Source organism: Pleurodeles waltl, chromosome 6 (genome assembly GCF_031143425.1).
Source record: "Pleurodeles waltl isolate 20211129_DDA chromosome 6, aPleWal1.hap1.20221129, whole genome shotgun sequence".
Lineage (NCBI taxonomy): Eukaryota > Metazoa > Chordata > Amphibia > Caudata > Salamandridae > Pleurodeles > Pleurodeles waltl.
This window is the reverse complement of record NC_090445.1, coordinates 197179939-197195309: the sequence shown is the minus strand read 5'-3', so window position 1 is coordinate 197195309 and position 15371 is coordinate 197179939. Positions and strand designations below refer to the sequence as shown.

At 44.7% G+C, this 15371-nt stretch overlaps 1 protein-coding gene across 4 annotated transcripts in view; it reads left to right on the top strand.

Annotated features, from left to right (window-relative positions):
- The window catches only part of SPOP (speckle type BTB/POZ protein), a 180059-nt gene that overhangs the window by 50652 nt on the left and 114036 nt on the right, over positions 1-15371 (top strand). For 2 of the 4 annotated variants that reach the window (XM_069237796.1, XM_069237797.1), the window contains exons 2-3: positions 4828-4916; positions 5791-5935. In XM_069237796.1, the coding sequence (XP_069093897.1) occupies positions 5858-5935 (78 nt within the window). In that variant the 5' untranslated portion in view covers positions 4828-4916; positions 5791-5857. The remainder of the gene's footprint in view (positions 1-4827; positions 4917-5790; positions 5936-15371) is intronic. The other 2 variants (XM_069237798.1, XM_069237799.1) reach the window with 2 other exon arrangements.

The window sequence follows — 15371 nt, the reverse complement described above, 5'->3', positions numbered from 1 at the left end:
CAGCACCTTAAAAATGAAACCTCAGACATGACATTTTTGGTTGATGCTGGGTACAGCAAAAATGTGTATAACTTGTATAGGCCAAGATGCTTAGCTGTTACATTTCTTAATAGATCGCCTGCATTCTAGAGGTGTTAATGCGCTGTTTTGGTGGTTGAGTTGAGAACGTAGCCAGGTTTTATAGGTGGGTTTTCAGTACAACGTTTTTAGGCTGCCCTTTTATTGCCAGTAAGAACTAGCCTTGACTAAAGAGTTAACTTGGGGTTAATGTCGAATCTTCAGTCGGACAAAATAAAGATATTGTCTTGCATATGTGGCAGTAGGTCAGGTGGTGGGGAAGGAGGCTAAAATAAAGTTTTTCTCTACCAAAGTGTATTCCTTTGACATACAGCAAGACGCATGCTCGTCATTCAGCCACAGCCAGCTGGATGTCACTCGAGTCTCGCTGTGCGTGGTGCAATTTCAGAGATTGTCATGTCCCGGCCGGACATATAGCATGCTTTTTGGTCAGGTAAATGGGTGTGTAGCTTACGCCAGCCTTCCCCCTGTCCAGGAGCACCAATAGAGCTGTACCGCGAAAAAAAGGTGGTGAGCTTTTCAGTGCACTGCACACTACAGTAAAGGCAATAGACACCGGGCCATACTCTGAATGTCAGTTAGTTGGGAGGCCAGAGTGTTTCTCAGAGGTCTCTTTAAAAGGGCTGTAAGTTGGAACGGGGCTTTGTGCAAATCTCTTCTTGATTGTCCTTTATCTTTTTGGCATTTTTGATATCGTTATTCTTACCACCTTGGCTTGCAGAGTGCGTAACAATATTAACAAGCAAAGAAATTAAACAAAACCATATGTAACAAAAGTGATTAATATACAAATAAATAGAGCCCCCAAACCTGATTCACATTAACAAAGAGAACCATACATTAGTTAAGCACCATTCTAAGTATAAAAAAAAAAAGTTTGTATCCTCCTAAATTTCAGCTGGTGCAATCTAATTATACCATTTGAACCTCATTGACCTATATTGAAATAGCTGGATCAGACATGCATGCATGCAATAGATTATGAAAGTTAAACTGAAGTAAAATATTGTCAGGAATCTTATCAAAGCAGGACTACCTTCTCACAGTGCTGAGGACACGTGCAGGTTTCGCCGTTTGTCGTCCTTTCTCCTCTACCTAATCCTTCAGTTCTTGAGAGGCTGACAAGAACCAACAGTACATGGAATTTTACCATCCTCGGCTGAACTGCAAAAGCCAGGGTTTGTACAGTTGCAGGGTTCATGAAATCACAATGAACACAACAACATGGACTGTTTCTCATTTATGCTCCCACATATGTGATAGTGTGCTGTGACTATCTGTGTTTGAGGAAGTTGAACCCGCATCTAAATGATGTGACATTTTTGGTCCTCGTGTTTGCTCTTCAGTAGGAATGAACATACAATAGAAACAGTAAAAAATAAAGTGTAGTCGGAAATGGTATTTGTCAGCAAAAGGTATGCCTTTTGTTAAAGAACCTCTTCGCTTACTCTTTCCTGCTCTAAGTTGTTGCCTAGGTGTTCCCTTGCATCAATGAACATGCCTAACTAAAATTGTGTAAGGGTCTCTCTTGCAACTTTATTCTAACCTCTCGTTCACAAAGTTGAAGACCAACAATCATTGGCAAAGCCAGTGGATCTAGCTTTAATAGGACGAAGCATGTAAATGAGACATTCACAAATGCTGCTTATCACACTAATGCCTCCCCTTTTGGATTTCCCAGTGCTGAGAAAAAGTAGCAAAAAAGGTTTGCTTTCATTTAGAAAGTGATAAAGTAATGTGACACATCACTTGATAATTAGATGTACTTTTGACGTGTAAAATAGTCCCTTGTGCATTCCAATGGAAGCACTTCCTGAAAGGTGAAATGATGTACCAAATAGCCAATAGTGTAGGTGAGAGTAATTCTCCTCTTTGTGCAGTCAAATCCTATATATAATTTAAATAATTGGTTACAGCATTCTTGCAGGCGGCACGGATGTCAAGCCAGCTCTAACATTTTTCTTTTTCTTCTTCTTGTACTGCCCAGTAGGTGTTCTGCACAGTCATCAGGATGTAGAAGCAAGGTAGTAGTAGGTAGCTGTTACATTTGTGTGACCCAGCACCATGTACTAGGGTATTTGCAAAGGATGTCAAGGTGATTCCAACCCTCGGATGTACACATTGGTTACCTGATCCTAGAGACTTAAAAAGAGGTGATGAATAAATCATTTGCTTTCCAGTACAAGGGCACACAATCAACCCCAAGAATGTTGCTAATTGTTGTAAGTGTATGTGCATTTATTGATCATTCACTGTCATCCAGGTTTACAGCAAGGTCCAAAAACACCAGCTCAGGCTTGCTAGGCGAATTGGTAAAATGAGCACATTTATTTTTTTGTGTTAATTCATGCAAGGAGATACGCAATTGATGGTTCATCACGTTACCAAATTGCCATGATGTAATCGATGTAAATTTTGCCAAAATAACGGTGGTCACAAAGAGGTTGAAGGAAGTATAAATTATACTCTTTTCTAAACCGCAGATAACAAATTTGCCAGGTTGAGAGGCAAGTTACAACCCAACAATGTCACTCCCGCTAGCGGGGGAAGATCTGCACACTCCATTATAAAGGTTATGGATTCAGCCTGTACCTCTGTGAAAAATCTCTACTATCTAATGATTCTTCAGTCTGGCTAAGCAAACTTTGACACTATGCTCTCGGTGAGCCTTATGAATTTTGGGAAACTGTACAAGTAAGGGAGGTGAGGATTATCTGCTATGAGAAACTCTGCCATCTTCGAGATCAGTAGTGCATTGATTCCAAAAATAGGCTTAGAATTTCTATCTTTACCTCTTGAGATTGGTCTGATCTGAATTTGACTTAACTATCCCCATACCATTCTGTGGCGATAAATTGGGAAACTCTTTTATTGTGAAATCCAGTTATCACACTTTTTTGTGGCTGGTCAGTCCCTCTTTCAGGCAATCTCTAGCTTGCTTATCTGTCAAGTGTGATCTGCACTGATTGGTTATACAAGATTGTCACAACCCATTGGAAGACCTGTTGCTCGACACCTCACTTGTTGGTTAGGGGATTGGCCCTTCGTGAATACACAGGCTTGCAGCTACATCTGAGCACCTTGGCAACCAGTGAGCCCTGGCCCCGGTACTATGATGCAGGCTGTGGCTGCTCTGTGATGCATGCAGTGACCTAGAATCTTGACATAATAAAAGCAGCTCCTTAGGGCCAGTTTATCAGAGCCCTTTCCCTATACCCAGATGGGGCAACTGATGTATTGGACATTTAGCTTTGACTTAGTAGATCGGAGGCGTCTAGTTCTCTGGCAAGTCTGCTGAGTTTAGCACTGTTTTGGTGGTGTTGGAGGTGTGCAGTATCAGGAGATGTTGGCTCACTTCAGAGTGCTACCGTCCGTGTGGTTCTTTTAACGAACAACAAAGGTAAATCTCAGTCAATCTTTATATATTCTTGGAGCATTCCTATTAAGGATAAGGTGCTGAATTTTGAGAAGTCTCGGATGGACTAGTGGCAACTAACAAGATCGTTCCACTCTACCTGCAAACGTCTTTCCCCCCACATATTAATAGTAGGTTTCTCCTTTTATAGTTTTGTATGTTGGTACAGTTAGCTTGGTAGCGTTGTTAATAATTGTTTAATCTCTGTTGTTTTGAGATGTGCCTCAGCCGATATCCTTTATGTGCTCACCATTTGTCTTGAGCAACCTAATGTACATTAATCTCTCTTGAAGGAACTGTGTTAATGCGGTAATCTGGGTCTGATCTAACTCGTTTCTAGATTAATCTCTAATTGTAAACACTGATTATTGAGGATTAAGGTGACTTTACTGCTCTTTCTTACTCTTCTGCACAACGAACATCCTTTCATAATATTTCTACACTTGCCGTCTTTGCCTTTCTGTTACACCATTACAACGTGACAGCTAAATTGCACTGATTCAGTTTGTGCTGGTTTCTCCCTTCAAAAACTTTCTAGCTTTCACCATTCTCTTACACTGTTTCCTTTCGTCCCCAACGGCCACCATGCGGTGCCCTAGACTGCTGACTAGTCCGGGCGGCCTAAACATATTTTTGATGTTTCTTTTCACCTTGTTTATTAATTGACTAATTTCTTGCTTTTTGCCTGATCCTTCATGTACCTGGGTAAACATCAGAGGCTGATGAGCACCACTGTGCATCTCTTGTTTGCACCTTTCCTAGTATGCTTCAAGACGGTTTAGTCTCCCACCCTCTGTGCTGAAACACTTGGTACTTCCCTTTGTATTTTAATTCCTTTACAAATTTGTTTACTGAATTTGATTCAGCTACTTGGCTGGGGGACCCTACTGTATGTACATTTAGCAGAGTTACTGTTTTGCCCCAGTCCTTACGAGAAAAAAAACTAGCTTAAATTGGTCTCTCCTTCTATTAAGTACAGCATATCTTTGCTTTCCTGTAAAGTTCTGGTACATGTATATCTTTTCTGGTACTGCTGAACACACCATGACCCTTAGTTCTTGAAATCCACACCTTTAGTGCACCATGTTCCCACCTTGAACAGTGTGTATGTAACATGGGTTGGTCTTCACTACAGGTATGGCAAATCACCATTGAATCTGAACACTTTTGCTCCCGTTCTTTTCCAGGACTTGTTTGAGCCGGAAGCAGTACTTCTGGGATCAGAACAGATTTATTTTTTGTTTTTGTTTTCCCCACAAGTGTAGTGTTTGTGGTTGACCGCTGTGTTTTTTCTTTTTTTTTTTTTCTTGTTTTTGTTGTTGTCATTTATTCAGAAGGATCTGACGGACACCTCCGGAAGCTCCCTGTCCCTTCTCCTGTACCCTTCCACTGCATTGGCCTTTATTACCGAATACAGAGACGGGTGAGTAGTCTCTTAAGACTCTGGAATTATTTTATAGGTGAAATGAATGACGGGTCATTGGATAGTACATCTTCGCGTGGTTCAGTGTTTCACTGTTACTCGCCTCACCTGCTTTTTTTCTTATCTATGATTAATCACCTACTTCCATTCTAGATTCTTACACTAGTTATGATATTTTCAATAAGCCCACTAAAATTATTTTTTCTTAATCTTCTTCACTCCGCTTTGGTGAAGCTCTCCACATCTGTCTTCCTAAACTATTGCTTATGACACTACTGCCTCTAATCTTAGGGTGATTTGCCACAGTTTGTGCCGTCAGTCTGCCTGTCGTCTGTAAGTACTGCCTGTGTAAAAATCTGTCTCCACTCTGGATTATTTAATGGTTTTGGACTGGGGCGTCATTCAGCAGCAGACGTCAATTACTGGCCATGAGCATCATTGTGCTTCAGATAAGCACTGTAACCTTTAAATGGAAGTGTGTGGGAAATGTCACTGCCGTGGTGCTGAGCCAGCGTTCTGCATTCCGTTCCCAGATTAACAGCTGGGGCTGTGGGATGCTATGCGGAATTAGGTTTGGTGGCGGATCATTTCCGACTCCGATGTACCATTTGTTGGTACACAGATGTATGAGCCTTTAGTGTTTAATGGCCTCTTCCAGCTAGTAGTCATCGTCTGATTCAGATGTCTCTGTGCATAACATGGTATTTAATGATGCTTTCTGCATGTGGCTTTGTGTTCTGGCTTTGAGTTGGCATGTGTAGTGCTTTGTGTTTGCCTGATAATTTGTTTGCCTTATTACTAAGCTAAATGGGGATTGGTTGGGAAAATGTTTTTCAAGCTAGATGCTGATGAACATTTCTTTGTATCTTTGTAGATAAGGAAGGATTCAGACGTGTTCTGTTCAGTGCACAGTGGATCCCTGTGCAGCTTCCAAGCTGGCGATGTCACGGGTGCCGAGTCCCCCGCCGCCGGCAGAAATGTCGAGTGGGCCGGTTGCAGAAAGCTGGTGCTATACACAGGTCTGAGGAGCTTTTCACCCCACTCCCCCAACTCCCAAAATAAGCCCCCACATTCTCCGCCCCCCTTGCAGTGGTGTACAAAGATGTTTGCATGTCACCAGTTGTTTTCTTGCTTAGATTTTCTGGTTGTTGTTACCCATATTAATGAAAGACTGGTCTGCATCATTATGAGCTGCAACACCTTGAAGGGGCATGTGGTTTGGAGAGAAAGATGGCTACTGCTTCGCTCACTGTAAGATATAGCCAACCACCTTTTCATGGGTTGTTCTTAAAACAGACGAGTGAACAAGAGCCACATGAGGTGTAAATGACTAGAAGAACTCTCACTGAGTTTGGATGCTTTACTATCCTGCATTCCATTTCTTGGATAACCCTTGTGACAGTCACTTTCAGCAGGCATCCACTGTAGCCGAAGCTCCATTGGGAAGCCTTACACTTACAGTAGACTGTTGTCTTTGATGTATGTTTGGTAATATAGTATAACTCCTGTTATCGAGGGTGTCTGTTTTCATGGTTTCATCTGCTACCTCTGTCCCATCTATTTCCCCCATACTCCTTTTCACCTCATCCATTTAATTTTCTTAGGCTAGGTGACCTCTCTCCATACTTCTCATTTGAATCACCTCATTGGTCCATATGAATTCAAAATTAGTAAGCTATTGGTCACTTTCTGAAGTAAATTTTGACTAAATCGATTGATGCAGGGAAATCCCCAACATGAGCAATATGATCTTGTGGAAAACATACTGTCTTTTTGAGAGCCGTGTCTCACAGTAAGGAGTAATGAGAATTCTAGCTAGTCTCGTTATTACTTTTCAGCAAGGGCAAGGCATAGTAAACATTTCAAAAGGGTTTTTACTTTGCTTATGGGTTTAAATATTCTCCTTACACGTGTATAGGTGAGTTTATGTAATGCAAATCTAGCAAGAGATTAGTTGAGTGAGCGCTGAATGAGAGCATGAGCTCAGGAGTATAACTGAGTATGGTTTTCAGAGGGGTTCATGAGCGCTGTTGCTATTATTGTTTAGGGGGTTGGTGTTCTCTGAAGAGGTGAGTTCTGTATTGCAAAATGGTAATGGCAGGTCTGATGTTGTTCCTGACCCCGATATCATAGGTGGTGAATGCCTGTATTTCTTTTTTATTTGTTTATTTTTTTCCAGTTAATAGATTCTTATGTGGTAGTGTGCCGGCTTCTAGTGAGATGTCAGTCTGTGGGAGCTATCTCAGCCCTTCTTTTTCTTCTTTGCTACAGCTAATCTTGAAGGTGATACCTCGTTAGAGGTGGAATAAGTGCTGTTTTATAGGTTAACCTCTTAGAACCTTGGAGAAATCATGCAGGCATCATAAACAATGCTTTTGAGTGGGGTATCTGTTGGGGATACCATAGACCAGGTTGTTACCTTTGTCCAGGTCTGATAGGACTAAGTCTTGGATTTTGCTGATGTCCAAGGGCACAGGGAGGAAAAAATCACTTCCATCAGGATGCAGCTGATACCATTCTGTTTTAGTTGTTTTCTTCTTTGAAGAGCAAGGCACATTTAATGGTGGTTGTGAGCAGATTTTAGGTGGAGTTGTGTGTCTGCTGCATATCGATGGATGGGTGATATGCTGCCAGTGAATTAGATTTCAAAGTGCTCCGTGTAGAAAATGAAGGTGATGTGTTCAGGATGGAGCTATTGATTATGCTGCAGAAGACATGGAGTTTCTAGAATCTTGCGGTTCCCATCTGGAGTGTTTAGGAGAAACGCTACTAACGTGTTGTATAAGCCTGTGCAAGTTACAAATGTTTGAAATAGTCCTTGTCCTGTTTTGAGGTCCTCTAGGTAAATTTGTTGAGGGAGGCGTTTACTGTGTTGAAGAGTATTTTCACATAGGTGGGTAGAAGTTGTCTTTAGTAGATGATGACCATGAAGAATCTGAGTATGTTGATGCGCTTGCTCACAGTGTAAGAGGAAAGGAGGGTCAGGGACTGAGTTGACAGTGTTTCACTGCCTTGATGAGTGCTGGGCTTCTTTTGTAGGCTTTTTTGAAAAGCTTTGTAGTAGGTAGCTTTGACTGTGATGATGCGGTGCAGAGTGTTTTCAATTTAGCAACGCTATCATGGGCTTTGGACCATCATACTACAAAGGATCAAAGAGTTTGTAGGATCATGCTTTTTATTGATGTTGCCATCCGTGTGGTTTTTCAGATTGTATATTTTGAAGATTAGGAGAATGTTGATATCTGGTTCTGATATTATCTGGGAGCTTGTGAGTTTTGAAGTAAGGCCTTGGGAAATCTTTGAGTAAATCTTTGAGGGACATGTGGACTTGCATACAGCAACAAAGTGTGTGTATGTGAGATTCACAGTTTGTGTCATCGTGTGTGTGTGTATGTTTATGTACAGATGGTGGTGTATGAGGCATATGCTGTGAGTGATTTATCCGAGAGGAAATAATTCTGGCCCTAGGCCCTTCAAGGGCCAAACAGATGACACCATTGCTTGTAATTTCATAGATATTTAGATGCTGTAAGGAAGAGTGAGAAGATCAGCATTTTCGCGGATTGGTCCTTTTACCCTTCAGGGTTAGTCAGTGACAACCAGCCACTTGAATGTGAAGTAGTGAGTGATTGTGAGACACACTGCTTTGCTTAGCCTTATTGTCCAGGATGACACTGAGCTCCTGTAAATGGTCAGATGGGCCAAGGAAGGCTTAACCAGGTAGTTGCAGGTGGTTGTGCGTTGTGCATGCAAATTCCAGTACTGTACTGTTTTCCCCACGTTACATTATTGAGATGTATTAAAATAATAATCTCGGCAGGCTAGCTTTTATGCCATCTCCCTCTGTTTGGTGCATCACAATTCCAGTGGCTTCATTCATTTTGTGTATTCCTAGTAGCATTATGTATGAGCATTCTAACAAAGCAAGCCTGCCAACTCAATGTAAACACATTGAGTTTTCAATTTTTTGATTCTGTAGTCTCTCATTGAAAGCTTTTATAGATTCTGCTTCTTACTCACATCATCAGTCACCTTTTTTGCATAAAACATGGTTCACTTCAGCTAGTAAAGGATCAGTATGTTGTGGTAAGTTAGATTTATATATACCACTGTGTTGACAATTTGTCTGTCCTCGCCTTCTGTCTCTGGCTGTGACCTGTCAAGGTGTTTCAGTGATAGTATGTAGCATCCGTTATGAGAATAGTTATTGTTTTGTTGTTGTTTGAATATATTTTTGGGGGTTTTCCAGGGGTGCAGCCAAGACTTTAGGTGCTAGCCTTGTTGCTTGGCTTGTTCATTGCTCAGTGTGTTTGTGAATTAACTGAAAGTATTGGGTGGTGCTGCAGAGTCCTGCTTTCCATGTGCTGAATTATCGGACTGATTTGGATGGATATTAGGAACACATTGAGACTTGTGCTGTTCTGAGGTGACAGTGATGCTGGCATGGTTGAGTACTGTTTTTGTGTCCAGTTATCTATACAAATTCATATATCTTTGTAGTATAGGATGTGTTCTGTCAAATATGTTCTCTTTATGTTGTTTATGTTTATTTAATATAAAGTGTTCGTGTGAAGACTGGATCCCTGGAATTTGACTATTTGGTGATTGGATTTGGGCTGGTCAGTGTGCTTAAAATTTGAGGTAGTGTGTTGGAGGGATACTAGGTCCAAGAGTATCCAAAGGGAGTAAGAGGCTGACCTCTCCACCCCTCTGATACTGTTTTCTGTTAGTCTACAGCTAACTGCTGCTGCCTGATTGATACTTAAACCTGTAGGTCCACAAGAGGGAAGAGGAAGCGGGTAGGAGTTAGAACTGGATCCAACACATGAATTCCATTAGTTTTCCCTAGGTGTTTACCTACTCAAAGGGCAGAGTTATATGTGTATGAGGGGAGAGCTCTACAAGCTGTTGAAGGCCCTGCCCTATACCTTTGCTCAACAAGAGATTGGGCATGTATGAGATGTTAAAGAGTGGGTGGTAATATTATGAACTGTTATCATGGATCCGTGATCCCTTTAAAGAGATTTTTTTTCTTTGAAGTCATATGTTTCCAACTGGGTACTTTAGACTCCACTTAAATGCTGTGTGATAAAGTAATTCACATCAGTATTAGTGATGGTGTAGCAGTCATTTGGGGTCAGAGCCATATCCTGGTGAGGATTTTAAAGATAGGAGAGCTAAAGTTGACAACAGCATGCTGCTGCAGCTATGAAGATGGTTTGTAGATACAGTAATTATGTTTACCTTTTTAGTAACTATATAAAGGATACTGTGAACCGGCACCTACCTACATAAACAATGACAGTTTTAACGTACATTTTTCATCGACCAGGTTTTCCGAAATTATCTTTTACTATTGCCACATATGTTTGAGAAATATTAATGGTTCCCTTGATAGTTGTAGGAAATTTGACCTTTCTGCAGGGTCACAGCAGATTTTTCTCCTTTTACTTGACCCTATATTTTTGCTGACTGTGGAGCTCGGTGCATGTTACTTCTACTAACCAGAGATAAACTATTGTGCCCTCCCTTTTCCACATGATGAAATTGCTGCATACCTGATTGGAATCTGTAACCTACTTATAAGACCCTAATATATGGTAAAAAGTGTACCCATGCTCTATACGGTAAATGCTACTAGTGGGCTGCAGCATCCCTTGTACCATTTGTAGCCTGGCTGTCGAAGTTTCATACTACAAATTCGACCTGTTAAAATAAACCAGTTTGACAGGTCAAAACCTTCCTTTTAAATATGTATAAGTCACCCCTAAGTAGGCTTTTCTGATGGATACAACTACCTGTGGATTCCTCACCTAATGAATATCCCCATTGCGCCAGCATTAGACGGAAATCTCCTTCCTAGCTTCTGCACGTCAACGAGGACGTCACATTCGCCCACGCGACGCCGTCTGACGTCATACAGGCAATAAGAAGTCCTCGCCGACGTCAGTTCCCTTTTTTCAGTGCCATTCGAAATGGTTATCTTCGAGGGAGCTACTGTTGCTGTTCGACAGTTACAGTGTGTATTTTTGCTGAGTGTTTTTTCTCTGAGGTTACTATGTCTCAGAGGAAGTCTGGTTTTAAGCCCTGTCGAGAATGTGGAGGCAAAATGTCAGTTACTGACCCACATTCAGACTGTTTGTGGTGTTTGAGTTCCGACCATGATGTGGCCAGGTGTGATTCATGTCAACACATGAATCCGAAAGCCCTGAAGGAGCGAGAGGCCAAACTTTTTATGGCGAAGTCGAAGAGAAGTAGAAGAGGCACCATAGAAAATCCTCCTCGCCGAAGTCTCATCAACGTCATCGAGACTCCCGGCGCCGTCGGGAATCACGGCGCCGGTCGAGTAAGGAGAGGTCGAGGTCGCCATCGACTCGGCGTCGCAAGACTTGGGAGGTCAGTCCCACAGTCACTCCTCATCCTTCGACGCCGTTGCCTTCTCCAGCTTCGCCGACTTCGCCCGGGCAGCCGCCTTCAGTATTTGAGGTGCCACAGCCCCAAGTGTTCTCACCGACCTCGCGGACGTCGAGGCCGGCGTCGGAGTCGCCTTCAATCCAGGCACCCCAGTATCCGGCTTTCCCGGCCCCTGGAGCCGATAATACCGCATTTTTAAATGCAATGTTTTCCATCTTCCAGCAGATGGCTCCAGGTGTTGCTCCGACTGGGCCTTCGGGTCTGTTGGCTTTCAGTTTGGGTGCTCCGGCGCTGCTGCGACCAGCACCCTTCATGCCCTTTCTCCCCTTGGGGAACGTGGGCTCGGCGCCGGTGTCGGCTCCGGTGGCTCAAGAGGTTTCGGCTCCGGAGGTTTCAGCTTCATCGGCTTCGGCGTTTCGGCCAGTGACACCGGCAGGGCCTTCTGCAACTCCGAGGCAGACTTCTCTTCGTCCGACTCCTGGCTCGCCGTCGAAGCAACCTGTGGCGCCTGACCCGGCGTCGGACGGATCCGGTGATCGGCGTCGTTCCTCGACATCTGCAGATGCCATGTCGACGCCGAGAATTGAGGAGAGGCTACATTCGAGGAGACGTGCTCTCCGTCTCTTGGAGAAACAAGAGTATCAGAGGGTCCTGGAGGAAGGAGAAATTGAGGACTCTGGCGAGGGTCTTCATGGACTGGACACAGCTAGTGGCCTTGATACTTCCCCTGAGTGGGACTTGTCATCTCCAGGGGAGTATACTGAGGAGGCGGCCACTTTTCATGCTGTGATAAGGAAGGCAGCTAACTTCCTGGAACTGCCTTTGCCGGTAGCTGAGGCGAAACAAAATCTGTTGACTGAGGTTTTACATCCGGCCTCTACATCAGCAGAACCTCTTTTGCCATTTAACGAGGCGCTGCTAGAACCTGTATTGGAGGTCTGGAAGAAGCCGGTATCTTCCTCGGCTGTCAATAGGTCTGTGGCCAGGAGGTATCGGGCTGCACCAACTGACCCTGGCTTTCTTTCCAGACACCCTACGCCTGAAAGCTTGGTGTTCCAGGCTTCCTGTTCTACAAGATCTGCGCCTGGATCTTTTCCATCAGTGCCGGCGGACAGGGACTCCAAAAAGATGGATATGCAGTCAAAGAAAGTGTTCTCGTCATGTAGCATGGCGTTCAAGTCCACCAACGCTACGTGTATTTTGGGGAGGTACATTTATGCTCTGATGGACGAGATAACATTTTCGCATACAGAGGTTCCTCAAGGACTCTTGAGTCTCGTGTCAGAAGCTCAAGCTGCTGCAACCCAGGTTATCCAATCTGGGTTGGATACAACTGACTCGGTGGCCAGAGCGATGGGCACGGCTGTGGTTGCGAGAAGACAGGCTTGGCTTCGCAACTCAGGGTTCTCTTCGGATGTGCAGTCGACCCTGTTGGACCTCCCTTTTGATGGGGACAAGCTCTTTGGTGCCAAGGCGGATTCGGCTTTGGAGAGGTTTAAGGAGAGCAGGGCCACGGCCAAGTCGTTAGGACTGCAAGCCACTTCTTCTGCCTCCTCCAGATTTTTAGGAGGTTTCGCGGATTTGGCCGTGGCTCATCCTCCTCTTCCTTTCGGGGGAAATTCCAACAGCCTACCTCCTCTTTCACCTATAGATCATTTAGAGGGAGGGGTAGGGTCTGTACCAGGGGAGCCTCTCAGCAGCATTCTGCCTCTTCCTCGTCCTCTGGAGGGGTTGCAGCAGGGGAAGCAGCCTTAGGCTTCCACCAATTCCCACTCACTCCTCTCCTGTAGGGGGAAGGTTACTGTATTTTCTTCACAAGTGGGAGGTCATCACATCAGACGCCTGGGTTACCAGCATTGTGGGAAAAGGCTACACCCTCCCCTTTCGGGAGTTTCCGCCCCCCATCCCGCCCCGCCCATCTTATTGTTCAGCAGATCACCTCCGGTTGTTAGAACAGGATGTTCAAGTCCTCCTTTTAAAGGGCACGTTGGAGTTGGTTCCAGAGCAGGAAAAGGGTCAAGGTTGTTATTCCAGGTACTTCCTGATTCTCAAAAAGGATGGTCGGTTGAGACCAATCCTGGACCTGAGGATTTTGAATTGGTTCCTCAAACAGGAAAAGTTCAAGATGCTGACCCTAGCTCAGGTGCTTTTGGCGTTGAACAAGGGAGATTGGATGGTGTCTGTCGACTTGCAGGATGCTTATTTTCATATCCCGATACTCAAGTCGCACAGGAAGTATCTCCGGTTTGTGGTAGGGTCGCAGCACTATCAGAGCTCAGAAGGAAGGGGATAGCAGTATTCCCTTACTTGGACGACTGGTTGATCAAAGCCAAGTCCCCGGAGCTTGTGCTGCATCATCTGCAGTCGACAACTCAGTTGTTGTTCGACCTGGGCTTTTCGGTGAACGTGCCCAAATCTCACCTAGAGCCCTCTCAACGCCTCCTGTTCATAGGGGCAGTACTGGATACAACATTGGATCGAGCCTTTCCTCCGCCTCAGCGGATTCAAGACATTCAGGCGTTGGTTCCAATGTTTCAAGGTGGAGCGGTCATTCCAGTCCTCAAGGTCCTTCGTCTGCTCGGTCTGTTTGCCTACTGCATACTGTTGGGCACGCATGCTCGCTGGCACATGAGGGCTCTTCAGTGGTGCCTCCGAAGGCAGTGGTCTCAACACAAAGGGGATCTAGAAGGTTCTGTCAAGATCTCCAGAGATGCTGCCTCGGATTTGAAGTGGTGGATTGCGGGCGACAATCTTTCCCGGGGAAGGCCGTTCACGCAGCCTCCACCAGTGACCACGGTCGTAACGGATGCTTCCACTCTAGGGTGGGGAGCTCATCTGGGGGACCTGGAGATTAAAGGGATTTGGTCTCCAGAGGAACAGATGTTTCATATCAATCTGTTAGAGTTACGGGCTGTACGTCTGGCTCTCAGGGCCTTCCTCCCATCCCTTCGCAGTCAGTCGGTTCAGCTCCTGACGGACAATACTACCGCGATGTGGTATATAAACAAACCGGGAGGAGTGGGGTCGTACCTTCTCTGCAGAGAAGCTCTTCGGCTATGGTCCTGGGCAAAGGACCATCAGATTTGCTTGGTAGCAAATCATCTGGCCGGAGTCTTGAATGTACGTGCGGACAGTCTCAGTAGTCGTTTCTCGACCGACCACGAGTGGCGTCTCCATCCAGATCAGGTCCGTTTAATCTTCCAGATGTTGGGGTTTCCTCGGATAGATCTGTTTGCCACCCGGGAGAACTCGCACTGCCCGTTATTCTGCAGCCTCCAGTATCCGGTGCAAGGAGCGTTGGGGGACGCGTTTCAGAGAACCTGGTGTGACCAGTTACTTTATGCATTTCCCCTATACCCTTGATTCCTCGAGTGTTGAGGAAAATTCGCCAAGACCGGGCCCAAGTCATCTTAATAACTCCGGATTGGCCAAGGAGGGTATGGTACTCGGACCTTCTCCAACTCTCACTGTGCCCTCCGCTCCGTCTCCCTCTCAGGGCAGACCTCCTCTCGCAGTCGCAGGGGCAGGTTTTACACCCCCACCTCCAGAGCCTGCACCTTCATGCCTGGGGCAACCTGAGTTCTTTCTCTCTCCCGCCTGATGTAGTGGATGTTATCTTAGCGACCAGGCGACACTCCACTAAATCTATCTATGCTAATAGGTGGTCTAAGTTTGTGGTATGGTGTGGAGAGAGGCAGATTGATCCCTTACGCGCTCATTTGTCATATGTTTTATCTTTTGCTTTGTCTTTAGCACAGAGGGGTTGTGCATTTGCTACTGTTAAAGGTTACTTGTCTGCTTTGTCAGCCTTCATTTGTCTTCCAGACCATCCTTCGTTATTTAAATCTCCTATAGTACTTAGGTTCTTAAAGGGCCTTATGAATACATTTCCTCCAAATCCTTTCGTTATGCCTCAATGGGATTTGTCCTTGGTCCTAACTTTCCTTATGGGATCCCCTTTTGAACCTATGCATTCTTGCCCCTTAAGGTTGTTAGTTCTTAAAACAGTCTTCCTGGTGGCTATAACATCCGCAAGGAGAG